The sequence below is a fragment of the Sciurus carolinensis genome, chromosome 16, assembly GCF_902686445.1.
Source record: "Sciurus carolinensis chromosome 16, mSciCar1.2, whole genome shotgun sequence".
NCBI lineage: Eukaryota > Metazoa > Chordata > Mammalia > Rodentia > Sciuridae > Sciurus > Sciurus carolinensis.
Window position 1 is genome coordinate 64,991,955 of NC_062228.1, and position 26,350 is coordinate 65,018,304.

Here is a 26,350-nt window from a genome sequence, read left to right on the forward strand (position 1 = left end):
AATCGTAAACAGTCTTCCTTTATTTATATTTGCAATATGAAATAGAAGCTCAGCACGAACACACACACACTCACGCCAGGCTGGGGGAGGGAGCTGGGACAAGGCCACACGGCAGCAGGGCTGGGACCCCAGGCCCCTGGGCAAGGGGGCCCAGCCAAACTGATTCAGGGCCCCTGGGGATGTTGCCAGGGAGGCCCCACTCCCCAGGGCCAGGCGCCTGGGTGAAAGTGCAGGGTCTGGGCGAAGGCACGGCCCCACTTGGGCCTGACACCCTCGCGGGCTTCCCCCCAAGGTGGACCTGAGCTGAAAGGCTGGATGTGGGTGTGGGCGTCGGCACCGGAACACGCAACACAGAACGGGTGCATAGGCAGTGGCCTCAGGACCCCAGCGCCAGCCCCCACTGGGACAGACAGGGAGGTTGTGCTTTGGAGCCGCTGGCCCTATGCAGCATCCTGGCTTCCTCTCTACTCCCTCAATATATATATATATAATATATAATATATGTCTCTCTCTCTCTCTCTCTCTCTCTCTCTCTCTCCCCTTTCTTTCCATGTGACTATCTTTATTCTAGGAGATAAAGCTCCGTAATTTTTCTTCTCAGTGCAAATGGGGGTGGGTAGGGGCTGTCTCCCTGGCACCAGCCTCCTGGGAGTCCAGAGGAGAGAATGTGAGGGAACGAACGGGGGGACAGGAACAGGGGGCATCATGGGACCCACCCTGCCCCACTCGGGTCCACGGGAAGGACGGAGGATCTGGCCACCACCACCACCAGGCAGCTACCTGGGAGGAGAGGGAGACAAAACAACATGAGGGTCCAGGAGCCCTGTCCCACTCCCTCCCGCCTGCCCCAAGCTGTGGCCACACTCACTGGGAGCCCGGGGAGATGGGCCCTCCAGGGGCAGAGCCATTGGGCACTGGAGGAGGCTCAAGGGTCTGGGCACTGTCAGAGAAAAGAAGGGGACCCAGAGGTCACTGCATGCCCACCAGCCTTGCCCCCTCCTAGTCTCCCCTCCCAGGGAGGCCTTCTCGCTGCTCACCTCTGGCCTGGGGGAAGCTCCACAGGCCCTGGGCTCTTCTCCCACTCCGTGGTCTGTGGGGGCTGGTCGGCCCCGGAGGCCGGGACGGAGGTAGAGAGGTCTCTGGTGGCACTGTAAGCAAGACCAACATGGCAGTTAGTGGTGGCCTCACTTGTTACCGTAGCCCACCTAGGCTGCCCATCACTCCCAGAGCGAACTTGCTGAGGATAGTACCAGCTAGATGCTCAGTAGCCTCATGGATGCCCATGGGAATAGAAGACGGCAGAGTGAAGTGGGACCAAGCAGCCCGCGTAGGACTGCGGTGGGGGCAGCAAGCAGTGCCCTCTTAGAACCCCACATTCAGTTGCCCCCTGGACACCCTGTGCAGGAAATGCTTGCACCCACACAGGTCCTGTGCACATCCACTTCTGAAGACCCCTCACACCCTCCAGGAAGCCTTTCTTTGCCTCTGGGGCTACAAGAGCCCCCAAGCATGCCCCTTCCCTATATGTATTTATTAAAAAAAAAAAAAAAAAAAATGGCCAGAGAGAGTGCAAGGAGAGGCTCAGCAACCAGGAGCAGCTCAGGGATAAGAAAGATACCACACCCACCTCTGTAGGAACGTAAGGCTGCCCCTGCCGCCCAACAGCCCACACAATCCCTGGTTACCTGTCCAAGTTGCTGGGGGTGGAGCGCATCCCGTGCAGGGTAGCCTGGAGGCCCTCAACACTAACCAAGGCTTGGCAGGGGGCTGTGGAAGGGACAGGTCAGGTCTCAGCTACCGCCTTCCAGTGAGTTCAGACACAGCTAGGCTCAGACCCCAGGGACCCAAGTGGGCAGGGCACAGGTAGGCTCACCAGAGGGCTCTGCCACTTTGCTACCATCCATGACTTCCTGAGGTGCTGAGGTGGGTGTGGGGTCCTGAGACCTGGGAGATAAGAAGAGCCCGAGGGCATGGCTGGGATCAGCACCCAAGCTTAAGGAGAGGACCAGGACCTAGACCGGGGAATGCCAGTCCCATGCCCACTTGTCCCACCTATCCCCACCTGAGCTGCAGAGCACTGAGGGCTGGAGGACTGGTCAGGCTCTGGGTGGGTGGTATGTCAAGGGGCCCCGCGGGGGCTGGAGGCCCAGAGTGTAGCTCCTCCTCTCTGGAGATTTGGGAGTCCATTGGAGCATCCATAGGCACTGCGTCAAAGGTGGCTGTCCAGCTCGGGCCTGGGGCAGAGGTGAAGGAATGGAGATAAAGGTGAACTCGTGGCACACACTCCAGGAGTACCTGGCCACCCACCACCCACCACTTACCAGGAGGTTGAGGGCCAGCTGTGGGGTAGGAAGTGGGGCCAACCCGGATACGGGCTGCCCTGCTGTCACCCTCCTCCTCATCTTCCTCCTCCTCCTCCTCCTCCTCCTCATCCTCACTGTCTGTGCTGCCTCCGCTCCTGCTCCAGACACCACTTCATTAGGTGGCCATGCAGGGACAGCCCACTGACCCACTTCCCCCACTGCAGCTCAGGCCACAGGGCAGACAGACAGAAGGAAACAGGTAGAGGAGGACTTGGGGAAGCCACTGACAGGGAGGTTCTACAGCCTGGCGACAAGGGATTTCTGCATGTGCTGAACAGGATGATAAAGACAGTCATTCCCATCTGTCCTCTTGGCCACAGGCTACCAGCTCTCGAGTCCCAGCATCCTCTTCCACCAGCAGACCTCCCCACCCGGAGCCTCCACTGAACAAAAGTGTTCACTCTCTTCCTCTGCTGACTTTGGTCACTGCCACAGCCTTGGCCTTGAGAAAAACACCTGGCACCCACAGCTGCTCCAAGAACACTGGCTGAGTGTTCACTGACACATGACTCTCGACGGCAAAGAAAATCCCAACAGCCTGTCTATCAACCAGCTGAGGAAGGGGCAAGACAACAACACAGTCCCTTGGTGCCCCCTGGGGACTGTGCTAGGAAAATGGCATAGTATTTGCATAAAACTTACACACTTCCTCCCATAAACTTTAAGTCATCTCTAGATTACTTATGATAGCTATTACAGTGTAAATGCTACATAAACAGTTGTCATGCTCTGTTGTTTAGACAATGGTCACAAGGGGAAAAGTCTGCACGTGTGCAGAATAAAATTTCTTCTGAAAAGTTTCAATTCAGTTGGCTGAGTCTGCAGATAGAGAACCCACGGAAATGCAGGTCTGACTGTACATCACTTCTAAAATGTTGAATGCACGTCATTTCCACATGCAGAGACTACTTTGGAAAGAAATTCATTTGTGTAGAGTAAAAACCAAACTGAAATACTCAACAGCTGAGTGGACGGATCTCCTTTTAGGCATCTACCAAACCTACAAGCAACAGCAGACTAAATGAGAAACAGCTGATTGCTCCCCTAAGACCAGGAATAAGACGCGGGAGCTACTGCCACCACTTCTGCCCAGCGAGGCGCAGAAGGTTCTAGAAGAGAACTGAGCAAGAAAAGGAAACAAAAGGAAGAAACAAAAGCATCTCTACTCACAGAAGACACTAATACCCACCCAAACTACCAGAACTAACCAGTTTCACCAGGTTGATGGAGGCGACGTCAACACACAGAACACACTGCAGCCAGCAGCCGCACCCTTGCATTAGCAAGCCTTACTGAACCATGGTAGGTACGGCACTGTTAGAGGTCCCGGGATTCACGCCCGCAACATCTCAAAATGATTTCAAGAAGATTCCATTTATAATAGCAACAAAAAGACACCGAGCGCTTTATATTCTAAAACTATAAAACATTGCTGAAAATAATTAAAAACCTACATAGAACGATATCCTAAGTTCTTGGATCTGAAGATCTGGTGTCAAAATAGCAATACTACCCAAATTGCTCTAGAAAGTCAATGAAATCTCTATCAGAACCTCAGCTGGCTTCTTTGTTGAAACTGACAAGCTGACCCTAAAATTCAGGGATCTGGTAAAAACGATCTCAAAAATGAAAGTTTCTCGTTTTCCAATTTCAAAATCTACTACAAAACACTGACAGCAATCAAGATAGTGTGATGCTGGCATAAATGGAGACACACAAAACAACCCAACACAACAGAGAAGGCAGAAGGAAGTCTTCACATACATAGTCAAATGATGCTTTACAGGGGTGCCAAGAGTGTTCAGCAGAGAAAGGACACCCTCTTTAACAACTGCTGCTGCGAAAAATGACTATCTGCATGCAGAAGAATAAAGTTGGAACCCTACTCAGTCATACACAGAAGTTAACTCAAACTGGAACAAAACCTCAATGGAAGAGCCAGCATGATAAACTCTTACAAGGAAACAGTTGTGGTTCAGGGTAGAGCACTTGCCTGGCACGTCTGAGGATCAGGGTTCAATACTCAGCACCGCACATACAATAAATAAAATAAGAGATCTACTGACAACTCAAAAAGTATTTAAAAAAAGAAAACACGTGTCCCTGACGCTGGATTCAGAAACGAGAGGGCGCTCGCACAGCTCCACTCACAACGGGCAGTGCACATCCAGTGCTCACAGTGGCATCACTGCATGGCAACACCATGAGGGCTGACGCACCACCCAGGGCCCAGGCCTCACAAGCACAGGGCCGGCAAGAGGGGTCAGACGCAAAAGGGGTCAGACACAAAAGGAGGTCCTTCTCTGAAAATCCAAACACCTGGCCCCAGGCATTTCAGACAGAGGATGCTCAACCTGTACCATAGGGTCACACAGTGGTCCATGGGCAGGATGTGAGGTCACTGGCCAACAGAGGGTACCATGGGAAATGGAAAGGTCCAGCTCCTGGACCAGGCACTGACAAAGGGTGTCCATGTGGCCATACTCTTGGGGTTTGTACACTTGTCTATATGCACAACACACATCAATTAAAAAGGTAACACGAAGCCAGGTGTGGTGGCACATGCCTCAATGTGGGAGACTAAGGCAGGGAGATCCCAAGTTCAAGGCCAACCAGGGCAACTTAGGGAGATCCTGTCTCAAAATAAAAAGTAAAAAGGACTGGGACTGTGGCTCAATGGCAGCATGCTCCTGGGTTCAATCCCCAGTACTATCCCCCCCAAAAAGTTAACATAAAACACTCTAATCTGCAAATCAAGTCACCAGGCAGCCCATGGAGTCGCAGCACATGAGCTGGTGTTCATGCTGGCAAATGTACACAGCATGAGTCCACTTAATCATGAGTATCAGAATGAAAACATAACACAACACTCACACAGGCTGATTGCAACCTAATTCCAGTTTCATGGAATTAGAAGAAAGGGGTCACTTTACTCCCTTTACGGGAAACGTGCATGAGAGCTCGTACGGGGGAGCAGCCATGTGATGGAAAGGAGGACCCGCCTGCACCCCAGACCATCCTTTCCTTCTATAACTCAACTCATTTGCTCTGGGTTTCTATCACTCAAAATTCAAAGGGCCCAACAAGTTACACACTATCACGCCTTCCTGATTTCTCATTCAGCGGGAACTCACCGGACTCCGGGGGGTTGGCCCAAGCGGACCGTTCTCACCAGCTGGCTGCCCTGCCAGGCACCATACTCTCCATCTGACTCCCCAGAGCCCTGGCCCTCCTCCTCATCTTCTTCCTCCTCCTCATCATCGTCAAACTGCTGGATGCGGTCCTTATAGCATATCTCGAGCAGGTTGGCGTTGGGCTACAGGTACAGGGCGGGATGATGGCTACTCTTTCCATTCCCTCTCACAGCCGCCCACTCCCCCACAATCCAGGATGGGCAAGCACTCACGTTCTCATCGTCAGCGTTGAGGGAGAAGGTGATGTTGGCTGTCTTGTCAAAAGGCGCACTAGGAGAGACGAGAAGGCAGGTGCATTGAGACAGTGCCGCGGGGTCCGCGTCCCCCTCACTCATTGACACACAGCCCACCCTCATCACTCTGACTCCATCTGCATACCACCTGCTCCCCAAAGCAAGACCTGCAGGACTGCAGTCACTCGCAAGTGTGGAGCAACAGGCCACCCGACACACATTCCCAGCAGACGCTGAGTAAGCCATGCTGGGTCTTCACTGGGCCTGCGCCAGGCGCTGCTCACACACTCTAGTCACAACCACCCTACAAAGGAGTGTCCGGATTCCTCTCAAAGCACAAAGAAACGGGCTGAGGCACACAGCGGGCCCAGGGTGGGGCAGCCCAGATGTCCACTCTGTACTGGCCATCTCTTAGCTGACTTGACGACTCCTGCAATAGGAACCCTGAATCTCCATCCCCAAAATTAGATATCCATACATTTTCCCTCCTAGAAAACTCTTCATGGGTTTGTTCTTCACTTTTTTTTCATGTAATTTATCTTGGTAGGAGAGGTAACAGCTTTGTTGCCATTTATTTATTTATTTACGGATAGGGTGTAAGGTGCCCAGGTTGGCCTTGGACTTGTGACCCCTTGCCTCAGCCTAAGTCACACGGATTACAGGTGTGTGCCACAGTGACTGGGTCATAGCTTCATCTCACAGGGAAGCTGTCAATGTCATTCACTCAGTAGTCAGTCCATCCTCCCACCAGGATGGGGTCAGGTCTGTATTTGTGCATCTTTCCCAGGAGTCTCAGTACAGGCCTCTGATCAATAAGACCAGCACAGACAGGTGCAGTGGCAGGGAGGCTTGGGAAGCTGAGGCAAGAGGATTGTGAGTTCAAAGCCAGCCTCGGCAAAGGCAAGGCCCTAAGCAACTTAGTGAGACCCTGTCTCTAAATAAAATACAAAATAGGGCTGGGGGTGTGGCTCAATAGTTAAGTAACTATGAGTTCAATCCATGGTACTGAAAAAAAAAAAAAAAAAAAAAAAAAAGGCCAGCACAGCACACAGCCCAGGTCCTGGGCTGAGAAGCAGCAAACACAGGATCATCAGCCACATCTAAGGAAACCTCAGTCCAGCGGGGGACACACAGGGGCACAGCTCACTAGAGGCTACCATGGTGCCTCTCACGCAGTGCTGCACAGGGGCCCTGGAGTGGCTGCAGCAGCAATCCCCCCACATTCACCAGCTCTGTCCTGGGGTCTCGGCCTCCTGGCTGTGCTGGGTTCAGAAGCCCTGCCCAAAGGCAACTGTGGGTGTTATCCTAAAATAAGACGACACCCACGAGGCTCCCAGAGCACCCTCAGTGGTGATGGGCATGCTGACCCCAGCCTTCCCCATGCCAACCCCTTTCCATATGCATCCCCATGATCTAACAGCAGGAAGATACCATGTCCTGCCCTCTAAGGTCGCATTCTTCCACTTCTCCCAGTGACATGGTGAACTTACTCTTCATAAGTTTCTCAATGAGGCAAGACATCAGCCTCCATGCTGGTCACTGCGCTCCAGGGGCTGGGACTTACTCTTTATCCCCCATGGGAGATGTGTGTGCCTCACCTGCACGGCTTCAGCACAGGGAGGGGGACTACAGAGCCCAGTCTCAGTCTAAGAGGAGGTGCAGTGGCACAGGCTGGGAGAAAGACGTGCGCTGGTGCGTGTGCTGTCAAGACAAGACGGCGCCCCAGCCTCTCTCACACACACAGGAATAGCACCCGCTGCTGTGAGGTGAGGCAGTGCCCTGCCTCACACAGGTATACTCACTTCACACTCTCCTCCTGCTCCCCAAATTCCTCGTCATTAAAGCCAAAGTGGTCGATGAAAGCCGAGGTCATGCGCTGCATCTGGAAGTCCATGAAGGCCTGCAGGGGGCATGGAGGCTGGGGCTGGAGGGAAGCTGAGCAGGAAGAGCCTCACCCGGGTACAGACGGACACAGCCCCAGGCCCACCTGCTGCAGCACGGCTTCCTCAGGGAAGTTGAATTCCTTGAGCCGGTCGTCCTCGTCGTCGCTGGAGGAGTGCAAGTGGTGGGTGTTCACCTGGGGCAGGACAGGACAGCGGTCAAGGCCTGCTGGAGTTCCCTATGGCAGCAGAGCGAGGTAAGCAGACAAGAGGGAGGGAAGCACACTCCTGCCAGAAACATCAGGCCTCACCAGATCCACAGTGTTCCTCTTGTTGGTCTCGGCCAGGGGTCCTGACACAAATGCCTCCCACCGCTCCCGCTGTTCCCCTGGTAGCTCTGTACGCAAGGGAAGGGAAGCGCGTGTGCGCGTTGTGAGGCATCCATCAGACTCCAGCCCCCTCCCACCCCCTTGGGTATCCTGGCCAGCCCCCGCCTCACCCTTCAGCAGCTGCCCCAGCTGCTCAGCATTGGGCCCCTGCTCTGCATTCTGCACCAGGGCATTGGCCACCCGAGTCAGGTGGCCCATGTATCCTTTCCTCGGGCCCCCCCCAGACCTGGATGAGAGGGAGGACACAGCTGGAGAGTGGGGTGGATGCCAGGGCCACAAAAGCCCTGGCCCATCCTCCCCTGCCCCGTCCACCCGCAGAGGCAGCAGGAGCTCACTGCACGCGGTCGTTCTCCTCCCAGGAGGTCAGGATGCGCTCCACCAGGCGGCAGTGCTGCAGCAGCTGTAGAAAGTAGAGCAGGGCAGGGTTGGCCTGGTGGTGCGGCAATCGGGTGGGGGCCTCAGCACACACTTCACCAGGTCCCAGCGAGGGACAGAGGCTAGGCCCCTGCCTCCGTAGCCGCCATCTCTTTCCCAGAGAGCACAAGACACGTGCACACGCGTGTGGAGACACACATGCCTTCAGCCAACCTGATCACAGGCCTGCCCAGCATTCTCGGTCCCTGCTGCTGCCCTGCATATGTCCCACCCAGCCTGGTGCCACCCAACAAACAGGCACAAGAAGGGGCCAGGGACAGGCCTCTGAGGGTATACCATTGGGGACAGGCCCTCAGAGGGAGGGAGGCAGGGACCCCAACTCACATGTTTCACCACAGGGTTTGGAGCAGGCGTCTCAGAGCTGCTATCGGGAGGGGCCCCTGAGCTCAGCATGGCACTCACACACACCTCCACTTGAGCATGCAGGAAGTTGTTGAAGACATAGTGGAAGAAGAGGTCCTGAGGGGTGGGACACATGCTGGCACCAGGGACGTACGACCTCTGACCTGCCATTCCCCTGGCCCCACAATCCCCTGGGCTCCTGTACCAGCATGGTGTTAGGCACATCCAGCACCAGGAGCTCCTGTGTCAGGGCAGCATCGTTGGCACTCAGGGCGCTGGCCAGGAGCTTGACCACGTGCAACCGCATGTTGCCCAGCGGTGGGGCCAGGCTTCCCCATGTCATCCGCAGTGGCTCCAGCTGCAGGTACAGGAGCGTGTTCAGATCCTGAAGGCCACCTTCCCTGCCATTCCATTGCCCCTGGAGACCACAATAACCCCCACATTCCCCACCTCAGGAGGCTCAAGCAGGAGCTGGTGGAAGCAGCCGAGTCGTGGGCGTAGGGCGTGCAAGGCACCCACACTGGATGCCATACTGTCCAGGGCACCCTGGGCCAGAAGCTCTAGTTGCCCATCCACGCTGCTGAAGAAGTTGTTCATGGTCACAGAGTCCGACCTGCAGCAGGGGCAGGATCAAGGGCAGAGTGAGCCAGATGAGCCTGCGCACTCTACACAGGAGTGGGCTGGTTACATGTCTGGGAAAGGAGCCAGCAGTCATGTGCCCTGTGGCTGCTCCTCTGGAGCCCTCTGGATGAGCCAGACCAGCAGGGCAAGGAAGACTGCAAGCCCAGTCCAGCCAGTGTCCACAGTTCACTGGGCACAGGTAAAGGGAAGTGGATGAGGCAGAGCATGGCAGGTAGAGTAGAAGCCCCAAAATAGCTTGAGGGCTGGGTCCTGGGGCCAGAGAGTCATCGAATGCTGCCCCTCCCTCCCTCCACCAGTTTTTTTTTTTTTTTTTCTTCTTCAGTGCTGGGGATTGAACCCAGGGCCTTGTGCTTGTGAGGCAAGCACTCTACCAACTGAGCTGCATCCCCAACCACCGGCCCCATCAGCTTTGAACAGTGAGCCTGGCCTCAGCTTCCTCCTCCTCAATGGAACAAAATGTGTCTCTTGGCACATCTGACTGGCATATAGGTATACAACCAGTCATTACATGGTGGGGCAGCCGAATGCCATGCTTCACCCCACGGATACCAAGGCATGCCACCTCTGGTCAGCACCCTCACCTGGGCCTCCTGGGCTCCAGCAAGGTCAGCAGCACCTGGATCCCACTGACAATGACAGACTGGCTCTGCTCTCCCGCAAACATGTTGCTCAGGAGTTGCTCGATGGTCTCCTGCCTGGGAAGTGGGAGTAGGTCAGAGTGAAGGGCCAGGGCAGGGAAGACCCAAGACGGCTCCCCTCCCTGGGCCTCAACTTCCATCCTGCAAACCCACTTCTCCAGGGTGGCCAGCAGCTGGTCAGGCTCCGGGCTGTCCTGGCCTTGGATCATCAGGTCCCGGCTCAGGCGGATGATGTCGCACAGGGACTGGGACGCGTTGGAATGTTGCTGGGGAGGGGGAAATGGGTGAGGACCCTGCATAAGCTGACCATCTGTGGCCCCTAGCCCCTTTGGGATAGAGAAGGATAGTCACACAGACACAGGGAAATGTTATGAGGAAGGGAACAAAGAGGTACCACATGCTTCCAGAAAACAGATGTACACACGCGCGCGCGCGTGCGCACACACACACACACACAGTACTGCTCACAACAGATGCCCACAAGCTGGTAGATGGAAAGCAAAGCATGGTCTCTCCACACCACGGAGTATCACTATGCCACCAAAAGGAATGAGGCACTGACCCAGGCTGCAATGAGGATGAAGCCTGCGGGTGGTACTGGGGCAGACCAGGGCCTTGTACAAGTGCTCACCACCGAGCCACAACCCAGTCTCAGGGTGAACCCTGAAAACAATGTCAAGGGACAGAAGCCAGAGACAGAATATCATCTAGTACCAGATTCCAATATTATTCAACATGATGGAATGTAGCTCAGGGGTAGAGCACTTGCCTAGCATGTGTGAGGCCATGGGTTCGATTTCTAGCACCTAAACAAACAAACAAACAAAAAGACAAAGCCCCAAACTACTTGTGTAAAATGAGCAGAAAGGGCAAATCCAGACAAGAGCAAAGCTTGGGAGAGGGGCAGGTGGAACTGGGAGAAACTGGTCACAGGGTTTCTTTTCTGGAGTATGAAAAACACTCTAAATTTGATGTGGTAATACACAAAACTGTGGATGTACTAGGATCCACTGAACTATAACCTTCAGTAGGTATGTTGTACAATACACCATTTATAACTCAATAAAGCTGTTAGAAAAAGGAAAGCCAGGTGTGGTGACACATGCCTGCAATCCCAGCAACTCGCAAGGGGGAGACAGGAGGATCACAAGTTCAAAGTTAGCCTCAACAGTTTAGCAAGACCCTGCCTCAAAATAAAAAAATAAAAAGGACTGGGGAGGTGGCTCAGTGGTTTGCCCCGGGGTTCAATCCCTGGTACCAAAAAGGAGGTGAAGCCCAAGCAGAGCACTGGGTCTAACCAAGCAGGCAGCAGTCATAGCTCAGTCTTGTGCCCTCATCCCTCGAGATGGCAGGGCCACACCTCCAGGCCCTCATGGCACCTGCCATAGCCCACAGCTGTGTGGGACGGGGGATGCACCTTGTGCTCTGAGCCCTTCCTTACTGCTCCTTTTCTAAGGGGCAAGAAGCAGGGGCGGGACCTGAAATACGAGGCCTGGAGACACCAGGGCACTCACAGTGTCGTCCTTGGATGGGTGGATCTGCTCGATCAGCCGCTGGACGATCTTCTCCTCATTGAGCCACTGAGGGCGAGAGGGCAGGCGCTGCATTAGGTTCCCTTTTCTTTTCTTTTTTTGGTACTTCCTGAGAACTCGCTAGTGCCACCCATGGGCTACACCCCCCAGCCCTGTCGTGTTGTTGTTTCTGTCTCGCCACCTTGCTGAGGCTGGCCTCGGCAGTGTGCTGCTCCACTGCACTGGCTGGTCTCTAACCCTGACCCAGTGGGGCCCTCCTCACATTGAAGACATCCTGTCGCAGCTGGGGCCGCTCCACACAGGTAAGCAGGCGCAAGAGGAGGTCCATGATGGCTGAGGTGCCAATGTGACGCAGTAGCAGGTCCACAAAGTCGTCCTTCTTGCGCAGGAAGGACACGAGCTGGGGACACAGGGCCACGTCACGGCCCAGGGTCCTTGATCCCAAGCAATCCCCCAACCCTGGTGTGGAAGGGAAGCAGGCACCTGGTCTGTCTTGCGGTTGATAAGGATGCCCATGACCTTGCTGAAAAAGCTGGCGAGCAGCGGGTTGAGGCTGTCGCTGCTCTGCAGGAAGCCATAGAGCCGGCTCAGGAGGGACTCATCTGCACCCAGGGCGTCGTTGATTTGAGGCACATCTGAGGTCAGAATCTCACAGGCCACACTGGGGTACCTGGGAAGCAAGCATGGGGATTGAGGGATTCAGAGAACATTGGGCTATGTGTCCAGGAAAGGGTAACAAAAGGAACACTAAGGTCCTCCTCACCCCAGGTCTTTCCAAGAACTCCTGAGGCTCCCCAACACCCCAAGACAACACCTGACCTGAGTATGGTCCTGAAGTCCCTTCATTTCCTTACCCTGCCACCACCACTAACTCCCACTCTTCCCAAGGAGTGCACAAATAGCCCACACACTGTCCCAGCTGAGACTGGCTCTCTCCAGGTCACCACCTGCATGCCCATCCCTGCCCCACACCCCAGGCAACCTTTCTAACCCTCTAACCTCATCTCCTGCCTCGCTTCTTCAGACTCATGTACAATGCCAGACAGTCCCAGCACAAGAGCTGTTCTGCCCAGGCTACCACTCAAAGCCCCTGGAGGCTACAACCTGTTCTGGTGTAATCCATAAGTTGTGGAGGATCCAACAGGTGCCCCTCCCCTAGAAAGCAGACTTCTTGGTAAGGGGCAGGGACCCTGGGTCAAGCAAGGTGCAGGTGTGCAGAGGAGGCTGCCCTGCTACAGCAGCCTGGTCTGCAGCCCAGTGGACACAGTGGAGTGAGGGCGAATAGAGGCCCTGGGAGAGGGAAACCAGAGTAAGAGAGAAGGCACACAGTGGGGGAGGGTGGCATCTGACAGACATCAGGTAGCATGAGGGGCACTCTGCTGGCATGCCCAAGGTGCTGTCAGCAGCAGCAGTAGCAGCAGCATGAGACCCCCCAGGCCCCAAGTTCCCCAGTCGGCTCTGCTTTACCAAGTCCCTGTTATAAAAGGCAAACTGAGAAGCAGCCCTCATCCCCTTCTGTCTGGCTCAAGGACTCTAAACTGAAAACCTGGAGTGAGACAGAGGGCAGACAGAGAAAGAGGAGAGACAGGAAGGGCACAGACCCGGAGGCCACTGGGAACTACGCAAGGGCCCAGGAGGGGCAGTACGAGGGCGAACACAGGTCCAAATCCGACAGGCCTGCCACCTGGTCCTGCCTCCCTCCCTGCAGAGGTCACAGGGAGCCTCCACCATGGCACTCCTCATGCCAGAGAGCACACTGCACCAAGGATAGATGCCAGCTGCTGCCCTCTCAAGCTCACAATCCCAAAGGGAAAACAACAGAGTCACAGGTGTTAAAGATGTGATCCAGAACCAGGGGATTTGATTTAAAGCCCATGGGGAGCCCTCCAGAGGTGTAAGGCACATGGGCTCAAATCACAGCAAGTTACAGTCAATCACAGAGGACCTCAACAACAACAAAAAGACAATCATCTTTCCCACTACAGCTTGAATGAGTCTCCAGAGTATTAACCTGAGAAAAAAAGCCCAAAAGGTCTCCTATTAGATGATGCTCTTGATAATACTTTTCAAATGACAAAGGTGCATAGAAGGGGCTGAGGTGTGGGTCAGTGGTAAAGCACTGCCTAGCATGCAGAAGGCCCTGCACTTGAACCCCAGCACCTCAAAAAAAGCACATATGTAGAGACAACTGGTAGTTGCCAAGGGTCAGGTACAGGGTGGGAGAAAGTGGGTGTGTTTACAGAGGGGCGTATGAGGGTCTCTGTGACAGAAGTGTTCAGGATGTTCTAGACACACAAAACTCTGAGGGTGATAAGCTTAGCACCTGCACACACAGTAGGCCCAAGTAAATCCAAGGAACCTCATTTCAACAGGTTAGGGTTAGGGTTAGGGTTAACATCCTTGTCACCATCCCAGTTGTGATACCACTGGTGGTCACGTGGCAACAGGAACTCAGGAATTCTCTATTGTTCCTACAACTGCATTTCATCCTACAATTACCCCCATAAAGATCTCAGCTGGGAAAAAAACAGCAGGAGAAAAAGTAGGGGCTGAGTAAATAAAATACTGGCAAAACACTACTCCTTGTCAAGGCTGGGAGAAGAGAGACTCACTCCTTCCACCAGGTCTTGAGTGATGGGTGTGTCTAGAAAATTCCACAATATAAAACAATCTGCAGCTGGGCAGGGTTTGCACCCAGGGGAGCTGTGTGACTCCGGGAGGGACCAGGCCCACTCTGCCTCAGTTCCTAATCTCCCAACTCACTTACTAAATGTAGGGGTGATGTGGGGGACTTACTTATAGCGCAGCCGCTCCTCACCACTGGCTGGTGGCTCCTGGGTGACCCAGGCCACCATGGCCTGCAGGTGCGGTGGCTGAAGCAGGAAGTCCAGCAGCTTGCGGTTGACGACCTTGCACTCCTGCAGCACGTCCTCCTCATCCAGTAGCTCAGACAAGCTCAGATCCTCCCTCTCCAGCAGCGTATCCAGGTGCGAGCTTGTGTGCAGGTCAAACTTCCAAAACATGGCGCCCTGTGGGCACAGTACACAATCTGCATGTTGCACTCCCTGCTGGACGAGATGCCAGCCAGATGCCAGCCAGACGCCAAACATCCCCACCGCCCCCCACGTACCTGTTCCCAGACTGCAGACCCAGCTCCCACCCTCAGGTTGAGCCTGTCTCCAGGGATGAGCTTCAGCTCAGCACTGCCACTGCACAAGCTGGATGCTCCCAGGGAGCATCAGGCTCTGCCAGTGACCCTCCAACCCACCATCATCTCCAGTATTCAAGTCACCTCCCCTGCAGTCCACAGGGCCCAAGGCCCACTGCCTGTCCACCCCCAGTCCTAGGCCTGGTGAAGTCCTCAATGTAGACCACACGAGACCTGCAAGGAGAGGCCAGACGCTGCAGAGTGAGCTTGGTTCCTCTCACCTCAAGGGTTCACTGTCTACACATCTAGGCAGGGATACCCTAAGGACATAGCTTGAAATTCTGACTTCAGATTCACTTCTATCTGTATCTGCTGAACAAACTGAAATGCTCCTTGACCTCTAGTACACAACTGATGCCCAGCCCAGCAAATCACCCAAGGCTACTCGTTAGGTGCAGGCAGTGGCAAGGGGCAAGGAGGAAGTCTGCATGTCTGGAGGCCATGGCTGTTGCCTGGACACCACATACACAAACACATCCCAACCATCTCCTCACCACCCCACATGAAGGCCTGAGGCAGGGAAGGGCTAGGGGTGGGGGTGGGAGGCTCCCAGAACATCACCAACCAGTGCCCAAATGAACCCAGTGAGTTACCAACACCCAGCTCCTCACTACCCAGGACACAGGTGACTAACTGGCAATGAGAGCAACTCATATGGTGCACTAACCAGAGGCCAGACAGTGCTGTTCTCAGCCACCCACATGCACTGGCACACAGCTCCTCATAAGGACTTCCGAGGCTCCAGAACCCATGGGTGGCAGAGCCAACCTGTGCTCCTGGCCAGTGGTTCAGCAACACACACTGAGCACAACATCCAGGCCACAACTGGTCCACAGAGGCTGCCATTACCCCACCACACAGGATGAGAGGACCTAAGGCTCAGGTTCACAGGTGGCCTCCTGGACCTTGCAGGTCATCTGGCCCCAAGGACAACATTTATGGAGCTCCTGCCACAGGCAAGTTCCTGCTCCTTACCTGCCTCCTCAGTCTCACAACCATGGAAGAGGAGGCAGAGGTGATTGATGCAGGCCATGATGGGAGGCAGGATGCCTCCTCCTGGGAACACACAGGTTGGTGCCTCTCCTACAATGCCCTCTGCACTCTCTCCACTCAACCCTTCCAAGTTCTCTACATAGGCCTCCACTATATCCTGAACCTGCTGACCTGCAACCTGAGCAGTGTGACTGGGGTGGAGCCCCCAGGCAGAGCAGGCTGAAGCCAGGCCAGAATCACAGCGGGAGACTCCCTCACCTCCTTGCTCATTTGTCCACTCCTGTCAGACAAGGGGACCACCCTAAGGCATGTAGGAAGCGTGGCTGGGACCTTGCTCCTACTACCTTGGGGAATCTACAATCCTGATGGGATGTGTTGTCAGTTTCTGAGCCCTGGTCTATGCAGGTGGAATGAAGGAAAGGGTTGGGATCGGTGGTAGCCAAGATTGTCAGGTGGGGGCTGGGAGAGGCAAGGGAGACTCAAGTCTGTGACACAGCAGGGACACCGAAGAGCCCCACTCCTCTAAGGCCCCCGCATCCTAGGTTCACAACTCACTGGGACTTACACCTGGGCACCTGTCCCCAGGCTGCTTTTCCAATAACCATTCTAAAGTACTAACTCAAACACCTCATATTTGTTCCTACTCAGAGTCCTGCAGTGGCTCCCCTGGTTTTGTTCTGAGGGCCCTGAGGGCCTGGCCCCAACCTCCCCTCCCCTCTGCTGAGCCCACCCTCCGTATGCTCAGTGACATGTGGCCCCCACCTCTGCAAGTCTACACACCAGGCTCTGTGCCCCTGCTCATCCACTCCCTGTCCACTTGGCTCACAGATTGACCTCCACTGTCCAGAGCTCTGATTCTACCCCTTGGGGGTGTCTCCTCCACAATCTACAGACCCCAGGAAGACCACTCCATTATGTGCAGCCCGTGGCACTATGCAGGACACCCAGAAGGCCTCAAGGGTCTTTGTGGATAGAGGCATTGTCATATTATCATCTGACAAGGACAATATTGATCAAGGTGCCTAGCACCTCCACTGTACCAACCATCCTCTTAAGGACTTCACTGTTGTAACTCTCAACTATTCTCCAAAGGAGAATCTACTACTGGCCCCATTTTACAGGTGAGGAAACAGGGGTACACTAAGGTAACTGCCCAAGCCCAATGTGCCCATGCCAGATCTGAGGGGTGAGTAGTGGCGTTAACACTCAGCCCTGAAGGTAAATTCTCAGAGCATGGCAGCCTTGTGCCATCACAGGGCCTTCCTGGATGAATGAGTGAGCTCCAGCAGGCTGCCTCCAGTGCTTACCCTGTGACGCGAAAGCTGCCCAGAGCATCTGAGCTGGCTATCCCAAGGAGCTTTGCATTTCCAAGCCAACCCTCCTGTTCCTCAGGGGACCTGGCTGAATGCTAAGTTCTGCATCTACCTCATCCTAGCACTTGTTCAACAGACACCTTCTGGACTGAGGGTGGAAAGGGAGCTGGGGATGTGGTTCAACAGTACAGGACTTACCAGGCATATGTGAGGCCTGGGATTCAATCCCCAGCAATACACACACACACAGTGGAAGGCAATGGTCCTCATGACCCTGGTGGACAGCTGTGATAGCACAGCTCACCCCTGCCCATCAGTAGGACACTGTCATTCAGACACTTCAGCTGTCCTCCAACCTGGCACCGTAAGAAATCCGGGGGCTTAGCAGGGCTTCCCAGTCCAAAGACAGGCACTGCTGACCCTCCATCTCCCTTCTCTCTGCACAACCACCACCCCACACCTCCCCATGGTCTCCAGGTGCTCTCCACCTCATCCTCCACAGCCAGCCAGTCCAGTCAGTGGGAGCTTGTTCAAATGACAGCCCCTCAGTGGCCTCCTGCTGCTCTCAAATACCATCTCCAAACTAGATCTTCCAGCATCCCTCATGCCAAGTTCCACAACTGCCCCAGTCACATCAGCCTTCTTTCTACTTCCAGAACATGCTATGGCCAGGCACAGTAGTACACACCTGAAATCCCAGCTACTAGGAGGCTGAGAATTTGAGGTAGGAGGATCACAAGTTTGTGACCAGGCTTGGCAACTTAGCAAGACCCTATCTCAATACAAAAATTAAAAAAGGCTAGGGATGTAGCTCAGTGGTAGAGTGCCCTTGGGTTCAATCCCCAGCACCAAAAAAGAAAAAAGCAAAACAAAAAACCCACCAGAACATGCTATGCCTGGATCACCTCAATGAGTCCCCCAGTAATGGGTTTCTTATGCTTTTGTCTTTTGCTAAGCACTCTGCTTACAGAATGGGGAGCCCACACTGGTGCTTTCCCCAACCAGCCTAGCAGAACCAGGCCCAGCCCCCGTCCCCATCAACTGTTCGGTGTTGTCTCCCTGGAACAAGCATTCTGACCCACACAGCACTTAGTGTTGTCTGGAAGCATCTCTACTGCACAGTAATGGTGCACTTGTAGTATACACACACTGCCTCTACAGATGCTTCCTCCCAAATCTTCCTCACCTGGGTACCATGAGCACCTGGTGTGGCACCTAACATAGAACCTGGCACTGTGGCAGTAACTGCTCACAAATACTAGCTGAAAGACACACCCATCTCCAAACTAGTGGTCACAGGTTCCTGCCCTTCTGTGGCTGGCTGGGAGGGGCAGGCTGGCTCCACAGAGGGAGTGCAGGGTGTGTTCTTCCCAGCATGAGAAGATAAAAGCACTCTGCTGCACAGGAAAAACGCCTGCATAGTGGGACTCCTAGTTCTGCCCAGGTGCCAGACCTGAGACCTCAGGGACCTGTCCCTACTTTCTATTCCACTTGATGATGAAGGACGCAACAGGCTGACCTAGCACCTGACACCAGTGAAGGTGGGGCAGGATGCATTTCCTGATCCGGGTGTACCTAGGACCAGCATAATCTCAAGGGACAACCACCAAATTAATTCTGACTCTAATTTCCGGCTGAAGCCCATGTGGTGGGAACCAACAAGAAGTTCAATGTGGTGAACACACAGCCTCTCCATGTGGGAGACTATCCCGGAGCAGCAGGAAGACCAGGCAGGTCAGAAAGTGGCCCAAGGCAAGTGAGCGCACCAGGCACAAAGAGCCACATGCTGTGTAGCCCCACTGATAGGAAACGTGCCAAATGGGCAAGTCCACAGACACAGAAAGTGGATTAGTTTCAGGAATCAGGGCGGGTTGGATGAGTGACTGCTAATGGGAATAGTTTCCTTTTGGAGTGATTTTTTTTCTTTATTTTCTAAAATCAACAGTAAGAGTAAGAAAACAGAAAAATATAAATTGTGGCAATGGTTCCACCAAGTTGTGAACATACTAAGAACCACTGAGTTGGACGCTTCAAGTGGACAAACCGCATTGGCTTATGAATTATATATCAAAACTGTTACCAAAGAAACAGAAGCTGCCCGAGGCGACCACACTGAGGCCCAGGCAGAGGTCTGGGCTCTCTATATCCCAGCCAGCCCAGAACTCACAGAGGCCCACTGGCCTGGCCACCATGGCTCTGCTCTGGGGAACTAACCCAGGTTGCCCATGCTCCATCTCTCACTAGCAACATCCCCTGAGCCAAGGAGCAGGATGGGGCCATGCCATGACAACACCTGTGGAGCAACCAGGCACCTGCACTTACAGCACCTCCTCTCTCTACATCGAGGCAATGGAATGAATTTTCATTGTCCCTATTGGAAAAGGGGCCCAGAAGGACAGCTACTCAGCCACCATGAGGCAGAGCCAGGATTCTGCTCCTTCCAATGTGCCCTGGCCTCTTGACAGATGACACTCACTCACTTCTAAGGCACTGGTTACAGGGCACAGGCCACAGTCCCTCAGCTCCAAAACTTGTCTTACCCCTACTCCAAACTCACCACCTGCTTCACAGAACAGGCCAGGCTTCGCTCCCAAATCTGGCTCCCCAAAGAACTGGCTGAAGGCCTCCAGAACAAGCAGGGAGAGGCTGGCTGGCATGGATGTGGTACGCGGGGCTTCTGTAAGCCCCAAGAACCCTTAAACTCTCAGTCTCAGGTCATCCCTCCAAAAATCAGAAGTAGACTGAAAAAATCAAATTCAACTGAGTGGTGGTTGATACCCTCCAAACACTGGTTCTGAATGAAGATACAAGTACAGAACTTAAGAAAGAAAAAGAAATTTCCCCTACCACAAACTCAGTCCACTCTGGCTTCAAGCCCTGACTCTCAGCACCCATCTTTCAACTTAATAAAAATTGCTGGAAACTCTGGGGGTTGGCAAGACAGCTGGGTTTCACGCTCACTCTTTAACCTGGCACTTGGTTTTTCTGAGCCATATGTCCCCAGTTATGAAATGGGGGACAAAACCCAGGAGGGAAGGCTTCTATGAAAATGAGCTGAGTGAAGACATGTCCAGGCTGCCCCTGAGACCATGTTCAAACACTGGAGCGGGATGGGCAAGAGACAGTCACCAATGGCACTCAAAACAGAAAAGCAGGAGACACGCAACCTTTCCCCAAGTGACTCAAGTACTTTTCCTGAGATCACTCAAATACTCAGGCAGGCACCACACACCCCGCCACCCCCACCCTTTGCAACTTTCAGCAACTTCAAGAAAACGGAAGTGACTACCACTAGTTTTGAGAGACCTTAGAGACCGTTTGAAAACCATGGCTCTGGCTGCAAACGGAAGAAGGGGAAATTGTAGATGAGAAAGGAAGCCCTTAAAAAATGAAAACTACCTCTGCCTCTCCTGCCAGTCCTAAACCACTACCTCTAGTTTCTTGTTTTGCTGCCCATCAGACGTCCTCCAGCCCCTGCCCCTTCCCTGGTCAGACAGGGACTCACTGCATTCCCACAGCAGCAGTCACTGTCCCTGCAAACACACAACTGCCTGCCAGGAAAATCATCTGCCAAACCTTCCTAACCCACCCTGGCCCCTCAGCACCTGGAAATGAAGGAGGTGGAGGGCACAGAGGCCTCTGAAGACAGCCACCTAAGCTACGGAGGCTCAGCGGAGGCTCCTGCCTCAGGACAGGCCCATAGTACAGCAGACTGTCTTAGGAGGGGAGAGAACTTGCTACCAGCAGCAGGCCTGCTAACATCCAGCTCCTTAAAAGGCTAGATGGTTCAGAGTCAGCAGAACTTCTAACTTCACAGCACCAAACCGAATCTGGAGAGGGGGTTTGTGACACTGAATTCCAAGGACAGGGAAAGGACAGCAGCAACCCTGCCACCTCTGAGCAGAACCCACAGGAAGCATGGCTGCAGACCGAACACCACCATGGCAAGGCTACTGACAAACATCTGGAAGACGGGACCACTGAGAGAAGGGGGGAGGGGCCTACCTAAGGCTGTAAGGTACAACAACATGGGATTTTCCCAGGGTTTGGGAAAGCCTGGGGGAGAGTCCCCAGTTAGAGGGCAAACCAGGCAACTCCCCCTCTGATAACAAATCTCACTCCCAGGGGAAGTGGCAGCTCTGGACCAACCTAAGGGATGGAGTACTCAGGAAACTGTCTAAGGACACTTGGTCAGGAACTGGGGAGGGGACTCACACTCAGGACCCATCTCCTGAACTCGTCACAGGTTTAAAGGAGAAAAGGAAAAGACCAGTGAACAGATTTCAAATAACCCATACACAAACAAAAAAAGCAGAGTGAATATCACAGGTGATCTGGGTTCAAATCCTCTTTCCAACTGAAATCTCCATGTGGCCTAGACCAAGGTCTGTTTTCCCCTCTGAGAAACAGCTTACAGATGGGGTCATCCTAAGGTAGCACTTCCTAGAGAAGGATCCATAAACCCAGTATTCGAAGGGAAAACCCTTGTGTGGTATGGTAGGGAGAGCTTATCCCCAACAAGTCATGCTACCTAAAACAGGGGAGACGTGCAGGCTCAGCAGAGCGCACAGGCCTTTCACCTTACCTCTTGCTACGAGAATGGCACAGCACCCAACAGCTGCTACACCTCACCTGCCTGCTCTCAGCCCCAGCTGGGCAGTTCATTCCATCCTCCTTTCTGCTCTTCCAGTCTGACTCACTCCTCCTGGGTGCTGCAGGTCTCCACACAGTACTTCCTCCATGCCTCCTTCTACAGCATTCCCTGGTCAACCCAAGACAGCGTCTGAGCCCAAGCTCTGTGAGAGGACATGCCTGTTCAGGCATCCGACTGCCTGTAAGATGCCAATTTGTCTCCACACAGTACTTCCTCCATGCCTCCTTCTACAGCATTCCCTGGTCATCCCAAGACAGCATCTGAGCCCAAGCTCTGTGAGAGGACATGCCTGTTCAGGCATCCGACTGCCTGTAAGATGCCAATTTTCAGGATCTAGCATAAGGCAAGGCTCAGAGCTAAAGGTACTTGTTGGATTAAAGAAAACTGAAGGCAGGTGGTGGGTAAGGTAACTTGGTCACGGATCCTTAAAAAGGTCATCCTCTAATGAAAGAAAACAGTGTATCCCCCAACAAAAGCAAACCACCAAAACAATGAAAATAAATCAAAATACACAACAGGCCACATAAAACACTGCCACTCACAAGTTGCAACAGAGGAGATAAGCCCATATTATACCCATTGCTCAAGCAATAAAGCTGGGTTTATCACCATCAGTACTACTGACATTCGGGGCTGGATTGGTTTCTGTGGTGAGGGGACTCTCCTGTATTGTAGGACACTGAGCAGCATCCCTGGCCTCCACATGCACCCACTAGATGCTGGTAACATCCCCTCTCCCAGCTGAAACAACCAAAAAAGGTTTACAGACATAGTCAAATGTTCCCTGTCCAGTTGAGGGATATATATTGCAATATATATCAAATAATAATCTAAAGAGCTATACTGGTTCAGGCACACTTACAGTTCCTGGCACTCAGCTATGGAATATACAAATATCCATGCTTAATCCCCACAACCACCCTATTCAGACAGCACTCCTGTTAACCCCACTTAAAAATGAGGAGATGGCACAAAGCACTTAGTAACTGCTCAAGGTCTCATCACTTTGAAAGGCACAGACAGGACTGACACCTCGGTCTCTCTGACAATACATACTTGCCTTCCTACCTCCTAATGACCCCATCCCAAAACTAGAGTCATTTAAATTGGACAAAATGATACTCATTAGGCAAAAGTTTTCCTCTGTTCAGTGGCAAAACACCTCCCGAGCATGTGCAGGGTTCTGGGTTCAATCCCCAGCACCACAAACAAGCAAGCAAAAAACTCAGAGCACGCTGCACTTTAAACAGCATAAACCAACCCCAACCACCGTTCCAACACTAGTAAGTGGATGCGGCAGGGTGTGGTGAGGGTTTCCATGTGTGCAGTACGTTAACACAGGGCTGCGCATACGAATCACTTCAAATGTGCTCTTCAGGCAATCTCAAGTCTTTGCCCTGGTGCTGAGTTAGAACCTCGCCCTCAGACTGGAAAGCGACCCCGCTGCAGTTTCTTTACAACTCTGAACCTAGTACCACATCTGACAGACAATGCAGCTTCCTTTCCAGAAACACCTTTCAGGCGGTAACCAGTAACACCTGTATCCTCAGTACAGACATGGGTGTCTGTGTGTAAGGGTGTAAGACCTTAACCAGAGGTCACATTCAAAGCCATGGACAGGGCATCTCAGCCAAACCACTCTGTCCCTCTACCCTCAATGCTTCTTCACTCAACCACACAGAGGATTCACGGTTCTTCCAATGTTCCCACCTTTACATATTTGCAGGTGCTGTTCCTTCCACCCGGAAGGCCCTTCTTTCCACTTTCCATCTGTCAACTCCTACTCATCCTTCCTAGACAGAAAAAGCCACCTGTCCAGCCAGTCTCACCAGTCTCTCCCACTCTGTGGCCTCCTGTAGCAGTGCCCTGAGTTACTTCATCATAAGACAGTAATTGTGACTGTCCAGTTGTGCCTTTGTCTCCCCAGGGAGCAGCTCCCCACCTTCTGGGCCCAGCCTGGCCTCAGCAGGCCTCACTGCACAGAGGCAGGGCAGATCTCCCCAGGCTTCTGCCACCAAACACCAGGGCAGGAGCCTTGGGTCAGGTGAAGGGAAGCCAAGGAATCCAAGAAGGCTGGCAAGATAAAGGGCAGACGTGGGGGGATGCAGGAAGGAGAGGTCTGAGGAGGAAAAGAGGTGACACCCAAGGGGAGGAAGACTGAGGGGGTGGGCAGTGGCAGAGGGGCCCAAGGGGGCTAAGCAGGTAATGTGGGTCCCAATGGAAGGGACCCTGATGTCTGCTGGAGGGAAGAGGGTGGGAGAGGGCCCAGGCAAGAACTATAAGACCAGAGGGGCTCCCAAGGGAAAAATGGGAGTGGGCAGGAGATATGACAGGGCCCTGAGACACTGAGAAGAAATGGGCGGGGGGCGACAGGGGAAAGAGAAAGAGACTTGGGCGGCAGAAAGGAAGAGACAGAGATACACTGGCTGAGGAAAAGAGGCAGAGACTTGGGAGTGGAGGGGAAGGGACAGAGACTCAGGGGGCCAAGGAGAAGACAGTATGTGTAAGAGGAGAAGAAACAGGCTGTCAGGCCAAGGGAAGGGGTGGGAAGGGACTGAGACTCAGGCCAAGGGCCTGGACGAAGACCAGGAGGAGAGGAGGGAACGGGAAGGGACAGAAGGGTCCGAGACATGGACGGAGGAAGCGACGGGAAGAGAGCGACTCCAGCGGGAAGGAAGGGACGGAAAGAGACGGGAAAGGACTGGAAGGGACGGAGGCTCGGGAGAGAGGGAGAGGAGGGGGACAAGAAGGGACGGGAAAGGACTGATGCGCAGGCAGAGGAAGGGACGGAAGGGACCGAGACTCGGGCAGAGAGGAAAAGACGGGAGGGACACCTGGGCCACAACAGCTGCCGGGCCGGCACCGGGCTCACCTGCGCAGCGGGGCGGCGGCTCCTCGCACTCGGGGCTCATCGGGGCGCCCCACCCCCGCCCCGCCGCCGGCGGCTCGGCCCCGCCGCGGGCCCGGGCTGTGGGGCGGGGGCGGCGGCTCGCGCAGGCGCCGCGCCGGGCTCGGGGCGCGCACGCGCCCTCGGTCGGGCCGCGCCGAGCTCGGGGGCCGCGGCGAGGGTGGCAACGGGTGGTGAGGCCCGCGAGGCGCCTCCGCGCGCAGGGACGGGGAAGTCGGCTGGGTTCCCGGCCGAGCCGGCGCCCGCGAGGCGGGAGGACGTCCTTCTCCACAGCCCGAACGGACCGCAGAGCTGCGCCGCGGCCGACGGAGGCCGAGGCCCGCTTCCTTTGCTGCCGACTCCCCCGAAGCGGCTGGGTCTCGGGCCGCAGTCCGCCTGAGGGCCTCCGACGCCCGGCTCACTCCGCCACTATCCCACAATGCCCCGAGCGCGAGCGGCTGCGGAAGCCCCGCCCTCCCGCCGCCGCCTCGCTGCGCAGGTGCACCAGGGCTACTCTCCGAATTCCCGCAGTGCGCATGCGCCTGTCCCGGGCATCGGCACTGTCCTTCCGTAACCCTGCCTCCGCCAGTGTGCCTGCGCTGGGCGGCGCCCTTATTCTGTGTGAGCTCAGACCGCCTAGGTGCAGGCGCCGCTGTGCTGCCAGTGATCACCGAGCCAGTGATTAGCTGCTCCCGGGCTTCTCTCCCCGCTCTGTCTTCCGTCCGCGGTACCGCTCCTCACGGCCCAGTACTGCCGGCGTGTCCCTCTCTCCTCTGCCTCGCCCCGCTTTTCTGGCGGTGCCTTCTCCGTGGCTCTGGCTGGCCTCTGTCCCCGCTCCTCGGGCCCAGACCTTGTGTTCACGTAGGCCCATCTGGCCCATCAGTTTCCCCAGCTTTCATAGCTTCCCCCCTGCCCATCTTGGAGGCCTCCTGTGAGGATTAGCTGAGTAAGTGCGTTAAGGAACATAACTTTCGCTTTTAAACCTGCAGATTGATATTTTCATTCCAGGGACATTTTGTTAAATCATGTATCTGAGTATGTTGTTCTTTTCTGTATTTCGAGGCCGATTATACATTTGTCCTTAACACCCGTTAACTTCTAATGGCTTTGATCTTTGTCATTTTCACCTGCATCCACTGATTAAAGCCTGTCACTAATTTGATTTTTCAGCCTTGTCTCTTCTGGTCCCTGCTAGAAATAATCTAGTGTCTTTGTTGCTCCCTGTTTTGCTTGGTCCTTGCATCTGGCAGCTGGTACCGCATGATAGGCCATCTCAGTGGCATGGCATGTGCCATGATCACAGCTTGGAGCTGCACATATGAAGGCTGGCAAGACTGCTCTCCATGTCTCATGCTCAGACGCCAAAGAGCCTGAGCCCAACTGCATTAGAATATTTTAAGTCCACAGCCTCACATTGGCCACCATCTTTTTGGTAAAAGGGAAGCACACGGTGGTGAGAGGTCATATGCGGCACCCAGAATGGGATAGAAAAGTCCTCTTGTCTCATGGAGGCAGAATGGAAGGGAGAGAGTTTTCACTGCACAATGTAGTTTACCACAGTTCTCAATAGGTTTCCTTGGGTTTGCCAATCTTCACTTTGCATCTTTTTTAATTGTTTTAGATGTTGATGGACCTTTATTTTATTCA

The 26,350-nt window shown here is 54.2% G+C and overlaps 1 protein-coding gene across 3 annotated transcripts; it reads right to left on the bottom strand.

The window, feature by feature from the left end:
• On the bottom strand, positions 1 to 25,153 carry Ppp6r1 (protein phosphatase 6 regulatory subunit 1). 3 transcript variants are annotated; one of them, XM_047528744.1, is made up of 24 exons: positions 24,689 to 25,153; positions 14,445 to 14,677; positions 12,132 to 12,318; positions 11,911 to 12,048; positions 11,631 to 11,696; positions 10,270 to 10,382; positions 10,060 to 10,173; positions 9,287 to 9,449; positions 9,042 to 9,194; positions 8,819 to 8,953; positions 8,395 to 8,459; positions 8,170 to 8,285; positions 7,982 to 8,067; positions 7,778 to 7,867; positions 7,593 to 7,690; positions 5,770 to 5,827; positions 5,498 to 5,679; positions 2,322 to 2,458; positions 2,063 to 2,234; positions 1,874 to 1,944; positions 1,686 to 1,767; positions 1,038 to 1,148; positions 869 to 940; positions 1 to 780 (listed from the first exon to the last, which is right to left on the bottom strand). In XM_047528744.1, the coding sequence occupies exons 2-24, from the start codon at positions 14,669 to 14,671 to the stop codon at positions 777 to 779; spliced, it is 2,640 nt and encodes an 879-aa protein (XP_047384700.1). In that variant the 5' UTR covers positions 14,672 to 14,677; positions 24,689 to 25,153; the 3' UTR covers positions 1 to 776. The 3 variants fall into 3 exon arrangements, with proteins under 3 accessions (XP_047384700.1, XP_047384702.1, XP_047384701.1); XM_047528746.1 differs by lacking the exon at positions 869 to 940; XM_047528745.1 differs by lacking the exon at positions 1 to 780 and having other exon boundaries at positions 865 to 940.
• Between the last annotated feature and the right edge of the window lie 1,197 nt (positions 25,154 to 26,350).

What these genes read in the sequence shown, in the direction of transcription:
- Ppp6r1 (XM_047528744.1), bottom strand. Translation starts at nt 14,671, where the DNA reads ATGTTTTGGAAGTTTGACCTGCACACAAGCTCGCACCTGGATACGCTG. An exon ending in GAGGAGAACGACCGCGTGCA is followed by an intron (nt 8,286 to 8,394) that starts GTGAGCTCCTGC and finishes CCTCTCATCCAG; the next exon opens with GTCTGGGGGGGGCCCGAGGA. An exon ending in AGAGGAACACTGTGGATCTG is followed by an intron (nt 7,868 to 7,981) that starts GTGAGGCCTGAT and finishes GTCCTGCCCCAG; the next exon opens with GTGAACACCCACCACTTGCA.